This window comes from Trachymyrmex septentrionalis, unplaced genomic scaffold, assembly GCF_001594115.1.
Source record: "Trachymyrmex septentrionalis isolate Tsep2-gDNA-1 unplaced genomic scaffold, Tsep1.0 scaffold13, whole genome shotgun sequence".
Lineage (NCBI taxonomy): Eukaryota > Metazoa > Arthropoda > Insecta > Hymenoptera > Formicidae > Trachymyrmex > Trachymyrmex septentrionalis.
Window position 1 is genome coordinate 1,907,750 of NW_017304438.1, and position 18,324 is coordinate 1,926,073.

Genomic DNA, 18,324 nt, shown 5'->3' on the forward strand with positions numbered 1-18,324 from the left:
TTAAATATTTTTGTTAAAAACTACTTCTCATTATTTTGAAATGGATGTACGCACACATGCAAACACACACACACACACACATACACACACAGGTGTAATAATAGTATATTCTCCATATACATTTATGAGCTTTATATTAGTGGTAAATATAACTTGTGCGTGGTTATACTTTCCACTACTATGGAAACAGTTGTTGACGTGCATAATCACAGACCAGGAAGAATAGCGTATTTTGATACTCTTAAGAAGTCAGTCATCAAGTTGACATTATTCGCGAATAAGCTGAATAAAACCGAGTTTTATAAATTTAAGGCTGCACAACTCGAACTTTACGTTCTATTAAACTTCTGCACATTGGACATTCTGCAGAAATTTTTTCTGCACAAATGGAGCAACAGCAGAAGTGTCCACAAGGTAAAAAAATCACTTCGCACTGCAAAAAAAGAAGACAATATGATTATAATAGTAAATAAATTGATATCAAGCATTGAAATTTTATATGTATAAAAACATTTACTTGCAAGTCGAAGCAAATTACGCATTCGATTATGTTAACATTCTGAATAGAATCGTCTTGATCGCTGGTTGATGCCTCTTCGAGAGGCGCAGAAGCTGTTACAGGCGATCTGGGTTCACTCAATTTAACTTCTGATAGATAATTCTCAACTGCCAGCATTATGGCAGCGCGATCATTTTCGCAATTTATGCCAATCTGCAAAACAAAAATGATATAAAATAATAGATGTGTTTTAAATAATTAAAAGTTTATTCACTATTCATTACAAATAAAGATAAAATCTGTTAGTATTACAAATTTATTTAACACTATAAAATACTCCAATTTACAATATTTTAAAGTGAAGTTTTAAAAATTTGATGAAGATACTTGCATTCTTTAATTGTTCGTTACTAATGTCTGGTAATAAAGATGGTAAAGTGGCTAAGAATGGAAGGCAGTGCAAAGCTCCTGCTATCGCCACATGTCGAACCAGCATAGGTTCCAACATCTCCAATAGTCCTTGTGGCCGAGCTTCCATCAAAGATTGATATTGCATCAGCCAAAATAAACTGTCCCGTCTCACGTTCTATCAATTTTTAATAATTTTATTGTTTTCTTATTTTGTTTCAACATCTTTGTTTTATTATCTTTTAAATTATATTAAAGTTCATTAATATTTATTAATTTTACAAAAAAGGAAATAGAACATTAAATAAGAAATTCGTGAAAATAATTACAGAGATGCCTCGCTGTTGCTCGATTGTATTGATCGTCTCCAATAGTTGAGCTCTCCTATTTGTTTGCTGCTCTAATAAGTCGACCAGAATATCTGTTAGAGCCACGCGTTTATCAGCGATCTCATTCTAAAAATACGTAAATATGTATATATGTATATAAAATTAAATATATAAATTACATATATTTAATTTTATATACATATATACATATAAAAATATATTTTATTATATTTAAAGATATTAAGATTTTATTATATCTAAAATTTAAGAGGTTGATAATCTTTTATTAAGAGTATAATAATCTTATGAGCTATGTAATTATTATATTATGATCTATGTAATTAGTGTTATGATAGTAAAAATATTTTTTTTAATTCTTATTTGATGCACACGATAAGATTGAGCATACTTACAAGCTGCTGAGTGATCTCCAACTTTCGCCTTTCGAGTTCGATATTAGTAAGCGCAGCCAATTGTGATTGCACGAGATTCATTTGCTGAATAATACTCCAGGAACGCGCATCGCTCCGTTCTAGCAATGCGGCAACTGCTGCTTTCTGTAAGACTTCATCCCGTCGCAACCTATCAATAAGGTCTTGTCTGCTTTTCTCCTGATCATGTACTATCTGTGCCAAGTGGTCGTTGTTTCTCACTTCCCTTAATTCGAATTTTTATTTTATTCTTCTTAATTTATTCTTTTTATATAATGATGATAGTTATTATATTACATAATATAAAAAAAAAGTTGTTCATTCATAACTGTTCATAACTGTTATTTAAAATGTAATTAAAGTTTATTAATCAGTTTATATAAATTCTTTTTAGAGACTCAATCTATAAATAATTCCTCATAGATTTATATTACCCATCAAATTGACGAAGACAATTTGATAACTCATTGCAATGAAATAATATATTTAACATATCTTTGTATATCTTTTATAGACTGACTCATAAGAAAAACAAATGTAAAGAAAAAATTTATTACTGACAACGTAAGCAAGGATTGTACGGTGCCGTCTCTGTATTTGGTATGCTCTTCCCATTTCCTTGTTCTACACATTTCCTCGTCCAACAACTTCTCCATTGCAACTGCAAAATGAATTTATATTCATGCGCGAACACTCTTGATTTTGGACAAGCTTTATATTCGATACTTACAAAGAGTGTCTTTCGTACGTAGTAGGAACTGTTCTGAGTGGCAGGAGCTTAATAGTTGCATTTCTTCTTGCTTCTCCCGCTCCACTAACTCGGCCTGACTCTGTCTTTCTTCCTCGCTGTTTCTCAGAAATTCTTTAATTACGTTATCAGCTTCTTTCTCCGCTAAAAAAAAGTTCATTTATATATTTATATTGATTTTTCATGTTTGCTAAATTAATATATTTTGTGTAGAATTTGTTAAAGAGTGAAAAGGAGATATATATGTACCATTGTGAATGTACGAGAGTAAACGCGCTCTATTCGTGTCTCTTTCCTGTTGAACTTTTTCGAGTTCTTGCTCCAATTGTATCTGCTGCAACGCTACGTCTTCTAAGAGCTAAAAACGCAACAGTTATTTATATTTAAGACGTTTACATATTTTGTGTGCACTTAATTCACCTTCTTCCTATGAGCTTTGAGCATGGATTGCATCTCTATCTCGTATTCCTGTTGTTGTTTTATGTTTTTCTCCACTTCCAACAAGGCATTTTGCCGATGTTCCTGTCGAAAGCGAATTTCATTGGCATCAACATATTATATAAAAGACTAATAAAAAATTCAATATCACTCTTACACGAATAAACAAAAGAAATTATTTTTATTAATCTGTTATTAGCAAACGATTTTTTTATTAATTTATTTATAAAATTCTCACAAATTTATAAATACAATCGATTTTTTTAATGTCTGTATAACAGTTAAATTAGATGAACAAATAATAGAAGGAAAAAATGTTATATATTAATATTCAAAAAAATTCTGTAAAATATAATTCTGTAAAAAATAAATCTAAAAAATGGAAGAAAGAAATCGGCACTTTAATAGCGGAATTATTACTTAACAAATATAAGTGAGGCGCTGGTGCAATAATGATTCAAGAAATAAAAATAAAAGAACAAAATATAATTTTATTCATACTATAAAAATTATACTATGGATTTCTTTCGATTCAAAAATTTTGTTTACTTATTTACTTTTTATAAATTGGATTGTGTTATTGCACTAAGCACCTTTCAAATCAACTTATTATTAAGTAATAATTAAATGGATGACAAGTGGGAAGCATACGAAACTCAAAGAAGCGTCCAACATGCCTTCATTTTGTTTAGCTTCTGTAATGCTGCCTAAAAGAGAAAAAAAAAAACTATGAATATGCGCGAACATTATGCGTGAAACATAGATACTTGCAAAATTGATCAGTTTCTGTTCTGTAAAATTTTTCAATGTAAAAATATACTAGAAAACAGAACATATATAAGCATATAAAAATTTTTATAGCTTATATATCAGAAAGAGATGTACATACACATACATATGTGTGTGTGCGTGTGTGTGTACAGAGATCGGAGCAGTAACTCTGTCCATCTACCATAGAATATTTTTGCTGCTTTTTAGAAATATGAAATAATTTATTACTGAAGTTGCATAGCATCAAGAGAGATACAATATGCTACTAATAATTTTTCTATAGATGAAGACACTTGAAAATTTCAAGGTCATTTCATTTTTTAAAATGGAATTATATTATTTTTTTTTATATAATATGTGTGATTCCTCTAATTATTCTGCATATAAAAGTAATAAAATACAGATATCAAAAAACTAATAATTTACGAGATATTTTATACTTTATTCTTGCACATTTTCACATGTTAAAATGTTAAATATCTTGTAAACTAATTATTTTTTGATAATCGTACTTTAATACTTTTATGAACAGACTAATGAGATGAATTGGTGTAAAGAAAAAAAAAAAAAGATATAGTTGTTGCAAAAAAATATGTGAACAAAATAGACATTTTTATAAATAATTAATATTTTCTTTACATCAATTGATCACCTCTTTATTCTATTCATAAAAATATTAAGGTACGATTATCAAAAAATTAGTTTACGAAATATTTTACAGTTTATGCCAACACGTGTCAGGATGAAGTATAAAATATCTCGTAAATTATTGTTGATACTTTTATAGCGTTTTCTCTTGGGATAACTGGGTATAGCCTTGCATTTCCTTTGGGACGGTATAGGAAAATCCCACTTTGTGCACGAAACTTGCACTACACCGTAGCCACGGAAACATGATACACCGAATGTTTGTCTACCACCAGCCATGGAAACGCGCTACACTATATGAGTATTGTACTAGTGCAGCCAAAGGAAAACGTTAATACACAGAATAACTAGAATTATATTACGTTAAAAAAATTATACAATTCCATTAAAAAAAATAGAGGTGACCTTGAAATCTCTGAAGCGTCTCTACTCGTAGAAAAATTATTAGTAACGTATTGTACTCCTCTTGATGTTTTGAAATTTTTAGTAAATAAATTTTTTTTTTCATATCTTCAAAAATAGCAGAAATATTGTAAGTGGATAAAATTACTGCTCCACCCTATATTCTGAATTTATATGTTAAAACTTCGAAAGTGTGTAGGAGATTGATAAATCGAGAAAAAAAGTTCTTTAAAGTTATACTGTATTTGCTTCGTTTTGGAGAAAATCACAAAAAAAAAATACATGCGTAGTTGCTTCTCGCACTACCTTTTAAGTATTATCGTCACTGAAATCATACATGATAACAATAATATTCCGTTTTCTGGTGAAAATTCTGTTTATGTTATTTATTTTTGCCTTTCTCCTATCAATTTATCATTTACTCATCAGAAATTGAGGGAATTACTCCTGTTTTACATCTGTATCTACATTAAACAAGTGACAATGTGAATAAATAAATAATGCGAACGCATAAGTAATAAATAAGTACAAAAATAAAAACGTTTGTCTTTTTTTGCAATTTTCTCCAAAACGAAGCATGTCTCTAAAAGAACTTTTTTTCCTTAGTTTATTGATTCTCTACACGCTCCTGAAGATATGTATATGTTTTTAAGATAATAAATATTTAAATAATCTTTCGCGATTGTTGATTAATTTGACATATATTTAATGATATAATAATGTAGTTAAAAAAATTTTATATATAACAGAAATTCATGAGTATTATGTTCATGCACTACATTATAATACCTGCACGTCGTTACTCTTATTATGGTATACCGTCTGCATGTCGTCCGAGCTCATATCTCTTGAAATATCAATCTCCGATACCGAATTCTCTGGCGAGTAATCGACGCCGCTCTCATTCGCCAAAAATGCGATGATCACTATCGTACCGCCGTCTAAAATATTCTGAGGTGGGTATGACAAATTTAATCCGTCGATATTTAGACTCGTCAGTTGTTGAGCATAGCCTAGAGATTTGGGCAGATTATACAACAATTTGTTGTGACTAATATCGAGAATGTTCAGCTGCTGCAGCTGTCCGATGTCATCAGGTAGCTGCTTCAGGTTATTCCTCGAGACATTCAAAATTGTTAACTTATTCAAGTACACTATTTCGTTGGGCAGTTTGCGGATGTTGTTGTCTTGCAAATGAAGCTCCTGAAGAAAACAGAAACCATAATATTTTAATATTGTCGATGCTATATCTAATAAAAGTTGTAATATACATATATATGACTTTAACAAAAATTATTTATGTGCTAAAGAAAAGGAGAGAGAGAGAGGGAGGGGAGTATGGAATATTATTTTAAAAAGAATTATAAAGAAATAATAGTCTGGCTTTTAACAGCTAATATTGTTTCAATGTTTAAATAATTGATTTATAATTAGCTTCTCTTTTTTTGTTAAAGAAACTTTTCATATTTTGTTTCTTGTGTCTAATAATACATTAAGATTTTATATTGCTAGAAAAATTTTACAGTTTTCTATCTTCATCTTTATATATTTCATCTTTTATAATAATTATAAGGGAAATAAGTAAATTATTTTCTGAACAATCTGATAAACCGACCTTAAGAGATGAAAGATGCTTAATATCAGAAGGTAATCCAGTAAACTCATTTCCATGAATGTCTAAGACAGTCAACAACGACAAGTCACATAAGGCACCTCCACCCGAAAGTGAGCTCAGTTTATTATCATACATTAGCAAGATCTTTTTTCGGAACACTTTGCAAAGTGAATAGATGCCTGATGGCACATTCTTCAAGGCACATTCCGATACATCGAACACTGGCTCCGGGTTTTCCCTGGCCTGTCGTACAAAATAGACAATAATTGCAAAGACACAGACTTAATTTATTATCTATTGTATTTAATTACATGTTTAATATTATTAATTTATACAAAGACAACTATAAAGTAACTGGCATTATTTGATATAATTAATAATTATGAATAACTAATTTAATTAATTTTAAAAATATAAATAATATAATCAAAACTCTTCATAAAGTATAAAATTAAATTAAATTAAATTAGCACAAGAAAGGCTTCCTGTGCTCTATCAATTGCTTTTGACTCTTATAGTTCTTTGTTTATTTAATTAAATAATTTTAATTAATTATAAGTAATTGATTAGTAATTAGTCATTAATCAACAGTTTGAAATCTCTTCGTCATTCTAACCTCAATTTACATAAACCTAATTTATAGATTTATCTATTTTATTTTATCGTTTGCATGTACATAATTTATTTGTTTAGTTGTTAATAAAGATATGGTAAAAGATCCAGATATAATCTGACACTGACTAGTTAATTAATTATAATTTGACTTGTGGGCCACGAATCATAACCTTAATTCGTGGAATACGCACCAGATACAGTTTGTACTCGAGCCGCGCCTTATAATCGACTTTAGTCGTGCTCCCGTGCTTTCTCGACATCCTTGCTCGGCATCCGTTGTCATGACAAGGAAATGAATAACGATTTCATTTCCTACAGCCATGTGATAAACAGCGATATAGCGCCGAACCTTCCTCGATGAGGTTCGAGCTGACAATCAGCTAGAAATGCTAGAATCAGCTGTCCGTTCTTTTAAAGTGCACCGTTTGCACCTGTTATTGTTGTTCTTTCCTTTTACCTCTGCAGTTGTGTACCTGAAGCTATAGGGTGTTCGTAAAGTAAGCGAATTTCAACGGGAATATACTATACTGATTATTTTGAAAGTATATCTGAAAAGTGTTTACTCTATAAATTAAGTGTACTTTTTCCGAAGTATTACGTCATTCAGAATGAGTCACGTGTGAAAATTATAAATTTGTTCTTTACAATTAAATTTCTTATTTTCATCTTTTTTCTCTCCAATCTATCTGTATCTTTTAATGTAAAATGTCTATTAATTATACTATTTTGTTTTAATAATTAATTAGACTAGTTTGTTATAAATATAACACGCATAGAAGATTATATTTTTTTCACTTGAGATAAAATGAGTATATAATTAGACTTTAAAGAGAGATAAAGAAGGATATAAAAGAGTAAATACAAAAGATGCTATTCACAATCCAATCAAGGCGACGCTTAAGACAGTCTTAATGAAGATCGCTTATTCCACGAAGACTATTTTTATCTTAAGATTATTTTTATCTCTAAACGTTGTCTATTCATTTCGTGAATAAAATGATCTTGATTGACTCCTATAAAGAAGCAAAGGCTTAAGGTTGCCTTCATAAAGTTTATCTTCAAGAAAAAAAAAAGATTATCTTCACGAGACTTTATCCTGTTCTATAATGCTTTTTGTTTCCTGCTTCTTATTTTTTGCTATTTTTTTACATCTGGTCTTTTTTGCCTTTTATTCGGTTTTTTGTTTTATATCGTCCGAGATACAAAAGAAACAAGAAATACAATTGTTGATAAAACGGTTGTAAAAGAGAAAAAAGCAAAAGATAAAAAAATAAGAAACAGGAAACAAAGAGCACATTGTAGAATAGGCTTTTAGGTCAATCTTTTCTTCCTTTTGCTGTTCGATTATTTGCCGATCGATCGCATCCCAATTTTCGCGCTAACTTCACGGCTCTGATTTCACAGACACGTGTACTTTTTGCGTTTTCAATGATTCGCGCTTCCTCTCCGCTACTATTTACTTTTTAAATTCGCAATAACATATTGCGATTCGAAGGACAGCAATTTTACTTCGCGATTGTCTTTGTATCTTAGAAGAGATAACGAGAAGACACGAGGGAAGTGAAGGAAGAGAAAGGAAGAGAAGGAAATTTAAATTCGCTTTGGCTGGTAAGCATCGGTCATTGATAACGTCAGTGTTGCAAGCGTGTTGTAAGCGACTACTAACTTAAGCCGGCACACGATACTTATTTTTCTGCTGGATTGCTAACTGGATTGGATTCTTGCCATTGTATTACCTGAGATGCTGGTACTGCCAGCACTGCATTCAATACGGTGACAAGATTCTAATCCAGCTAGGATAACTATTACTATGCCTGTCTCTATTAGTGTTCTTTTGTATTTCAATAAGCCATAAAGAAAGCACGAATAAATAAGAAAAAATATTTTATTTTTTAACGATACCACAAATATTTTACTCTTCAATTAACTATTAAAGTATTTTAAACATTTTTCGAAAGATATGAGAAATGTGAATCCAGTAATACGTACCGCAAACTCGTCCCTATTAGTGTGTCCTGTATTGGAGCTGAGAATTGTGTTATGAATGTACATCGAATTAATAAGTATAATTGAAATAATGATTTATGTAATATCAACTTAAACAATTAGTTTAAATTTATTTACCTGTTTTAGTAATTACACGTTAAAATGAGTCAAATGCGAATAGGCATATAAATTGGGGGGCACATTAATAGGGCCATCATCGCTTGGAGAACTCACTAATAGGGACAAAAATATGTTTTTTATTTTTATCAAAAACATTAAAAAATATTAATGTTTTTCGGATTAAAGAAATATTATAAGAAAAAGAAATAGTTAAAAAACCGTTATTGATTGCAAGCCGATAAAATTAAAGCTACAATATTTAATAATTAATTAATTCGGTAATAGGCCAATTGGCTAAAAGATACATTATAATAGAGACAGTTAGCAATTCTGCAGGAAAACAAGCATCGTGTGCTGCTGGCTTTATTTAAATATTCAACTTATTATACTAACTTATTTAGATATTTGAATTTATTTAAATATATCTAACTTTGGCTACAGTCGAGCCGATGTTCAAAACTCTCAATGTCGACAGGTTCAATGATTTAACTTAACTTGTGTTTGGACATACGGACGCATAGTATATTTTTTGAATGTATGGATACATGAATATACATACGCATTTACACATACGAAGAAAAATATTCGCAACTCTGTAGAAAAGAATAAGAAAAGGATCTGTTCTCTTTAATTGCACTTTTTATCTCTTTTTTTCTTCTCTCTTTAATGGCTATACTGCATATCTATATATTATTCTTGGTGCGAAAAGTGTGACGCGGTACAATTAAAAGAACAGATTTTGTGGCTCTATAAAATATTACTGTACTTGAAAATGCGTTAAAACATTCCGATATCAAATCGGATATTATCGGAAATGATTTAAAAAATAATTCTAAAATAATTCAGGAATATAAAAGGATCGAGAAAAAGGCAGTAGGATTTTATTTACGGCTTAATAGGAACCATTCTAATATCAGGTAATTCGGTTTTGTGCCTATGACTTTACCGTGTGTGCCTAATTTATTGTTATTATTAATTATTATTATCAAACGCGTTATTTATTTCGGTCTTGATAATAATATTTAATAATTTACGCCTATCTGGCGTAATCTTTCGTACCTTATTTTATGTTATATAAATTACATAAACAAATAAAAATGTTAACAATTAAAAACTACTAACGTTAACAATTAAAAAATAATAAATTATATATGCGAATTGTATAATATACATAATAGAGATATATGTAATTTGTTAATTGTAATAAATTGCATATACATATAAATCACATATATGTATGTTTCGTCGCATATTATTTCTGAACCATCAATTTGATTCCAAAAAAAAAAATAACGATGATCGGTCCATTAAAAAAGTATCTACAAACGTCAATAAAAAAAAAAACAATTCAACCTCTCATTGCAAATCTTGTGAACATTCCTTCTGTCGCAGTCGATACTCGGTCGGTGTTAGCATGCCTCTGAAATATACATTTTTCTAGTCACGCATATATATGTACAAATTGCAAGCATTAAATATAAATGAATTCTATTTTCTCTCTCCCTCTAAAGCTGATACTATATAATAGGATCGTAAATCGTAAATAAGTCGTAAGAAATTGATCAATCATAATCGAATGTGATATGTATGATTGGTCAATTTCTTACGGTTTACGATCTTATTGTATATCGATCTAAAAATCGGATCGTTCTATTTTATAAAGATGTTCTTTTAAAGTTCTTAAATATCTCGAGATAAATTGTTTCATGAACAATGCCATATATTTTCTAAGTTCTTTGAAGTGGACTCTCACTCTAAAGAGTGCAAATTGAGATCTTGAAAAAGATTGGCTCAATTTTCAATCTTTAAGAGATTTCACTTTTTAGAGTGAAATTTACTCTAAAAGTTTTAGAGAGTATATTATACGCTAATTATTCTAATGTTTTTTTTAAACCTTACTAAATTAGATTTATTGATAGATGTTTTTATTAATTCAATTTTTCTCGATTTGAACAATGATTATCCGTTACCTTAGAACTGTGTCGAAGGACACGCACACACCCTTATCACACATCCGCCTGTAGAGATGCCAACATTCTTTCTCTTTCGTCGTTTGAAACTGTGGCTCCGAAGGCAGTATCAGCTCTGGTGGCGTCTCTTTTGCCGGTATCGTCTCTTTAGAAAATTGCTCAATCTGTATTTACACCGAAAATATATCAAATTAAAAATAAAAGCACGCAGCATTATAATAATAATAATGATAATAGTAATAGCAGTAATAGTAATAATATTATTGAAAAATATGACATAAAATTATTCTACGATATGTTATATCCACAGACTTCTATAATTAGACTGCTGACTCAATATGATAAAAAGAGATAAAGCTGATTTCGAGCTGTCCTTATTTTAGTTCATACACACGTATGTGTACGTCCTGGCTGTATCACGTGAATTTATATATGAAAATACTACGTTATTATTCGTGTAATGTATAATTTATACATGTGAGAGTGAGTGAACATAAATATGGCGCTGCCTAGCGCTGTCTTTAAACATAAAGGCGAAATCGGCAATCTACTCATAGAAGTTTGTCATTATGGCGTATAAAATTTGCTTTAATTTCATTTGGCGTAATTTTTTTTACTTTTGAAAGCGATGTGTCGATCGACGGAACTGGAATCGCGACGAGATCGACTCGCGGTATCGCGAGAGATATCCTCTGTTCTTTTGTCTCCATCAGCGCATTATTCGTCCGCTCTGCTACTCTGCAAACATTGAAAATATATTTTCTTTTTTTTTATCTTCCCCTTTTTCATACAATCACATAGTAGGATTATAAAATCGTAAGGTCATTAAATTAACAAGCCTATACATTTCGAACACATTTTTAATCAAGCGTACTTTTGACAGATTGACCTTAACGTGTTGACTGTTAATTATATCCATTTATATAATATTAAAAATATATATAATATTAAAAATTTTTTATGAACAATTTTACGTCTTTACAAATCTTTAAATTTCCAAAAGATACTTCTTTGAACCATCCGTATCTAATGATAATAAGAAATAAGATATTAATAGAAAATAGTGTCTTCTTGTAAGAAATTATATATAAAATAACATTTATCAATAAATAGTTTATTTACATACATTTAAGAATTACGGAAATATTTTGAAAATATTAACAAAACGAGAAATAAAGAAATAGAATGAGAGAAAGAAGGAGAAGGATTTATAAGATACAAAATTGTGAGAGAGTGCATATCTATTTTATAAATTGCAGTTTTTTTTACACTATGTTTATTTATAATTATCTATATTTAATAAATTGTAAATACTGTCTTTTACGCGAAGACCGGATCGATAACAAATTTTACCATAGTAACTTAGAACATCAAAGTGACAACATCAACACATTAAGTACTGAACACATCACTATTTCAACACACTGTCTTAATTTTTATGTAATCAATATTAAGTAAACAAACTTATATAATAGATATTACATTGTTTAAAAATTTTCGTATAATTAGTTTTATAATTAAAGTATCTAATTAGATGTAAGACTCTTAAAGAGAGAAAATTTAGATTTAATATTATAATATTAGAACTATTCAAACCGCGCTAGAGTTTATGTGCAAAGAGGAATGATTGTGCACTCGGCTATTTTTAATGTAATGTTTAGTTTAATCAGTTCAGATTTTAATTTCTTTGTCAATATGTACCACTGAAGATGACTATATTAAAGATCGAAACATTTGAATTGTAATCGTTGACTTATATTTACTATTTTGTACATAAAGTTCGCATATGACATCTAATGTGGCTCGAATAGCCCTAATACTATTGTATAATACTGAATCAATTAGTTTTAAGTAATAAATATAATTTGATCTGCATATCTAATCTGTTACGTGTGGATCTCTCAACTCTTATCTATTGTTAAGCTCACAATCCAATTGTATAACTTTTTTATTTGTTGAGTGCCGTGTGAACTGGTTATTTTTATAAAATTAACTCATGTGGACTCACTCACTTGGCTATGTACTTAACCACTGTGATCGATGCTCATTCAATTTGGATTGAATGTATTTTCCACTTGTGTCTTCCACTGAGAGGTCGAGATATTAATTTAAGTAAACTGGTATATTTAATTTGGATACTAAAGATGGCCCAAAGAAGAGCCGAAACGTTTGTTGACTTTGTTTTTATTAATTACTAAATAGATTTTATTTGTGATTGTGCCTAATTAACTGCGCTTAGTTGTCATTACGCTTTGTATAATATTATTCATAAATTGCAGAGTTTAGTATCAGTTTCTGAGTTCACAGCCTAGAGATAAGCGATACAGAAAAAAAAATATCGATATTTATATCGCAACGTATCATGAGCAGATATACTAGGTTTGTTCGTATTGTATACTCCAATATGCTCCAACTCACTTTTACCATAGCTGCTATACTATATTTTACTCCAATGTTCATTGAACATTGAAGGGAATTATGGTAAGAGCATGTTGAAGCTTACACTTTTAGAAATTTTGTTATGAATTTTAGTAACATATGTAACGGAACTTGTAATTATAAGGTAACTGAAAAGCAATAAATGGTCTAAACTGAATACTAAATTACATGTAATGAACGTATGCATTAAATTTCACGCAAATTCACATAAAATTTTATGAAAAGTGCATTAAATTTCATGTACATGTATATACACAAATATAATTTTCAGTTACAAATACATTAAATTTGATGTAATTTAATTAAGGGTAGAAATATCTTTAGAAGGTTAAAAATCGGTAATTATTTTTTAAATAAAAGGTATTTGGCTAATCAAAATTTTTTATGCTACTTTATCTATCTTTTGAGTACATAAATATATATTTTTTTTACATAATATTAAAAAATACTGAAACTGCAGCGCCGCAAATAACAGAGGTGGCAATGTGAATTGCCAATTGGTAGGACATGTAGTTTCTGTTGTATTGATCCGAAACAGACAGAACAAATTTTTTTTAATTAATAAGATGTATACGCTTCTATGAACTAAAAAAAGTGAAAAAAAATGAAAATTGAAAAAATGACGCATGTTTAAAAAAAAAGTTCAAATTTTTCACGAAATTTTCGTTGAATTTTGCAATAAAAAGTACTTTTCTAAAAATAATTTTCATAAACATTTAGGTTCACATAGAAGGTAATTATATAGTTCAGTTGTATCTATAATTTGAAGAAGATCAGTTAAGTAGGTTTTTTAGCTATTTTGTGTATCAGTTTTGAAAATAATGTTTTGAGAAAAACGCGTTCTAAGTTTTGAAAGATAATGTAGGTGCTTTGGAGCGAGGCGCCATATAGTTGAGTTAAAACTTTCATTCGCATTCTACGTGGCCACCTAAGCATCTTTGAAGTAAATCGACACTCTCCAAAACATCTACCTAATCAGTTACCTGAGCAGCTATAATATCGGAGAAGAGATTATGAGAGAGAGAATTACAATAGGCGGATCTCTTTGCTGCGAGCGCACGACTATATCTGTGGCACACTCTGGCGCGTACACAGATAATAATTCCGCTAATTCTTCGAATTTCGATATAAAATTTTGTCAGTATATTCTTCATATGTTGTACTAACATTTTATGCCAAAAAAACGCATTTTTTGAAGATTGTAAAGGTATTTCCCCTCTTAAATTTGATATAATGTCATGAAATTAAATTCAACTTGTGTAATTTAAAAGTACATCAAATTTTATGATATTTTTGACAGTGTAATAGATGTATCAAAATTTTGTAAAGATATATCAAAATTTTGGCTGGATAATTTGTAATATTGCTGATATTGACGCACATCAATATACGTATCGATACGGGTATCGATGCATAAAAATCAATATTTTTGCAAAAATAACGGTTGGAGATCGTTTTTGAAGCTATTTTATCGGCTTTTTGAAATTACTCCAATCAAAATTTAAAAAAAATTACACATACGCAACACATACGTTCAGATACATCCTTAGGCGTGTTCTGGGTCATTAATGGTAAAAATTTTCACTTTTCACTTTCCATCCTAGGGATAAAGTTTCATGATTGACGCAGATGGAAATCCGAACATGCCTTTAGTTATGTGATAAATGTTAAGTTCTGCGCATACTGCGCAGAAGACATAGAAAAATTAATCTGAAGTTTAATAAATTTTGCTCTGATTGTTCTATATGTGCTTAACAGGTCATATCCAAAGGTCGATATTCCCGATTAAATGTAAATACATTGTCAATATCGAAAGTATCGGTATAAAATATCGAGAAAAAGTTCAAAAAATATTGATTTTTAAAATATCTATATACTCCATCCCTAGTTCAGCCACAAAGAATAGATTTATACTGCCTTATTATTGTTTTAATCATTTACCGTTTTGATATTTACAAAATTTCATTAATAATCGTTTTGCATAAAATTAACTGCGTTCAGCAGAGAAAGCAACTTTGCAACTGATGTAAATTTCTTTAATATAGTTTATACATCCAGTGAAGAACTAACGGCAAAACTAATCGTATCAAAGAAATTTATAACAGTTGCAAACCTGGTTTCTTTGCTGAACACAGTCATTGCGAGCAGTGATGTACATTTGAGCCCGAGCACATATTCAACTCACTGTTTCGCTCATTTCGCCGAATGCGAGACGGTAGTTATTGAGTATCTTGAAATGAAGTGAAAATTACAAAAGTGAGCAAATTCATTAGATATTAACCAATTAAATTGTGAATATTCTTTTCACTTCATTTCGAAATATACAATCGACTCTAAGGACAGACGTATCTCATTGTTGTTCTAGCTGAGCCGGCGCGACATGCCCGGACCCAAACGTGCATCACTGTGAAATACGAAAGAATTAGAACAAACGTAACTCCACGAACTAACAAATTTTATCTAATTTTATCTGTATAATTAATCTAAAATAATTAAGAAATGGTTAATAATAAGTCTGTGGTGAGAGAATGTAAGTTGTGTGTGTGTGTGTGTGTGTGTGTGTGTGTGTGAATCCGGATTGCGAATTTAAATTCGAAGTAAAGAAGAATAAGAAGAGAGAAAAAGTTACATTAGAGTTAAAGAGTGGCGTGGCAGAAATTTTTGGGATGGAAATGATAAAAGGAAAAAAGTATGAGTTTATCCCTGATGTGATCTATACAATCATAGTTTTCACTTGGTAGGGTTGTATCATTGTTGCGAAACCGAGCGTCAGGTATATAGAAAAGAAGACGCCGATATCTCTGTACTTGAATTGCTGTGCAATGTTGGAACAAATGAGAGAGACAGCGGAAAAGGACGATACTAGAGGTCCAATAACGATGATCATGGAATCTCGCAACGTGGGAAAGTCTATACTTTGTGGAACATTGTTGAACTATGCCATTAGAACCGATAGAAGACCAATTTTTGTTGATCTCGACGTTAATCAAGAATATATAGCGATTTCTGATACTGTAGGTGCTTTGCTGATAGAACGACCATATAACGCAATGAAAGGTTTTAACCAGGAAAATCCGCTGGTCTTTCATTTTGGATATAAAAATCCAAGAGACAATTCAGCACTGTACGAGTCACTTATAACGCAAAGGTCTACTCGGATACATTCCAAAACAATAAGAAAGTCAAAGCGTCGGGGGTCATTATAAATATTCGGCTCGGAATGTATCATTGGAACGAAGAAGATTACAAATTATTGATGTACGCCGCACATGTATTCGAGGTAGATGTGATTCTTGTAATGGATCAAACACTATAACTCATTAGTGAACGATATGCCGCGTTTTGTGAAAGTATTCTTTCTGCCGAAATTTAGAAGTAACACGAAAATCGATAACCCGAAAATTGAACCTCAGAAAATAAGAGATCAAATTAGAGAATATTTTTATGGTTCTTTGACACCGTTGAATTCAAATAAGTTCACGGTGAACTGGAACAAAGTGAAATTGTACAGAATCAGAGTGTCTTATTCATCAACATCTCGCATGCTATCGAAGGACAACTTAACGAAACTGGAGGCCGTTACACCGGGACCCGATTTGCTCCGTCTCGTTCATCGATTCTATCAAAGATGACGTTGTACTAACTAACGTAGCCGGATTCGTCTGTGTGACTAATGTAGATGTCGTCAGAAAAACGTTTACAGTACTTAGTCCGCAACCTGGGCTATTACCGAATACAGTATTGTTATTGGACATATAATTTATCAGCAATTAAATATAGATGATTTTTGACTGTTACAGACCTGGCTGTTACTAGGGTACAAAAATTAAATACAGTGGGGATAACATATTTTATAAACGTTTATATATTATTTAAATATATAAATATATATTTAATATTTGACGGATAATTAAGGAAAAATTAGTTTCTGAGCATCTTCTCTAAACTGTGAGCAAGCAATACACGCATATCGTGGATGACATCGAATATGATGATCGAAGTTTGGCGAAGGTACCAATCGAAGGACGTACCATGATCCGCGGGATGCGAACATTCACGGTCGTACCAGTCCGTTACCAACCAACTCCTTCCTCCTTCTCCTCTTCTCCTTCCCTTCCTTTAACATCATTTTAAACGCCCCACTTTATTTTTTTGACGTCAATATCATAAATCGTAGACCAATCGAACTTTTTATCCTTTCTCTCTCCCTCTACGCCTTATATATAGATTGAGATACGAAGATAGCTCGATTACTGCAAATCAACGGGTTTCATTTAGCAATTTCTTTGCACGGCTGTTTGCTTTTGCTATTCTTTCACGAGCTTTCATTATTTCTGTAATTTTACATAATGCTTTTATTCCTAAAGGGGATAATTCCTAAAATAATAAAATCTTTATTATCCGAAGTAATGATTAAGTTATGTAATGATTGACGACTAGAATAGCGAAATATATCATGATTTTAGAATTCGAACCGCCGTAATGCTATGTTATATATTTATCACATCATGACTACATGGAAAGAACAGTTTTTTGAAGTATCTAAAAATTTAGCTAGATACAAATTTGAAAATAATTTTGTTGAATTATCAAAATGATATAGGATGTACAATTTGATTAATGTCAAAAATTTTTTGCAACACTGTTCATCATACATCAATTTCTTATATAATCATTTATGTGGTCCAACAAATTACTTTCTGAACTGTACTTAAATTTTTTAAGAAATTGATTATAAGCGATTGACCAATCACAGCTGAATTGATAGACTTTCTACAATAAGTCATTATCTAAGCTTTAAGTCTTAAGCCGTAAGAAATTGATCAACTATAATCGATATTATTCTTCTTATACTTGTATTCAACTGTAATTGGTTAATTTTTTACGGCTTAAGATTTATGGATT

The 18,324-nt window shown here is 30.4% G+C and overlaps 2 protein-coding genes across 3 annotated transcripts in view; both read right to left on the bottom strand.

Annotated features, from left to right (window-relative positions):
- Positions 1-82: 82 nt before the first annotated feature.
- Positions 83-7,356, bottom strand: LOC108756687 (E3 ubiquitin-protein ligase LRSAM1-like). 2 transcript variants are annotated; one of them, XM_018500682.1, is made up of 13 exons: positions 7,096-7,356; positions 6,290-6,532; positions 5,464-5,877; positions 3,531-3,560; positions 2,836-2,937; positions 2,665-2,773; positions 2,398-2,559; positions 2,229-2,328; positions 1,650-1,893; positions 1,237-1,362; positions 891-1,085; positions 518-712; positions 83-433 (listed from the first exon to the last, which is right to left on the bottom strand). In XM_018500682.1, exons 1-13 carry the CDS (start codon positions 7,162-7,164, stop codon positions 308-310), a joined length of 2,115 nt encoding a protein of 704 aa, XP_018356184.1. In that variant the 5' UTR covers positions 7,165-7,356; the 3' UTR covers positions 83-307. The 2 variants fall into 2 exon arrangements, with proteins under 2 accessions (XP_018356184.1, XP_018356186.1); XM_018500684.1 differs by lacking the exon at positions 3,531-3,560.
- Positions 7,357-10,317: 2,961 nt separating this feature from the next.
- The window catches only part of LOC108756720, a 13,465-nt gene continuing 5,458 nt past the window's right edge, over positions 10,318-18,324 (bottom strand). Inside the window, exons 6-8 of the mRNA XM_018500736.1 lie at positions 11,598-11,718; positions 10,981-11,144; positions 10,318-10,430 (exon numbers count right to left, since the gene is read on the bottom strand). Of these exons, the coding sequence (XP_018356238.1) occupies positions 10,367-10,430; positions 10,981-11,144; positions 11,598-11,718 (349 nt within the window). The 3' untranslated portion in view covers positions 10,318-10,366. The remainder of the gene's footprint in view (positions 10,431-10,980; positions 11,145-11,597; positions 11,719-18,324) is intronic.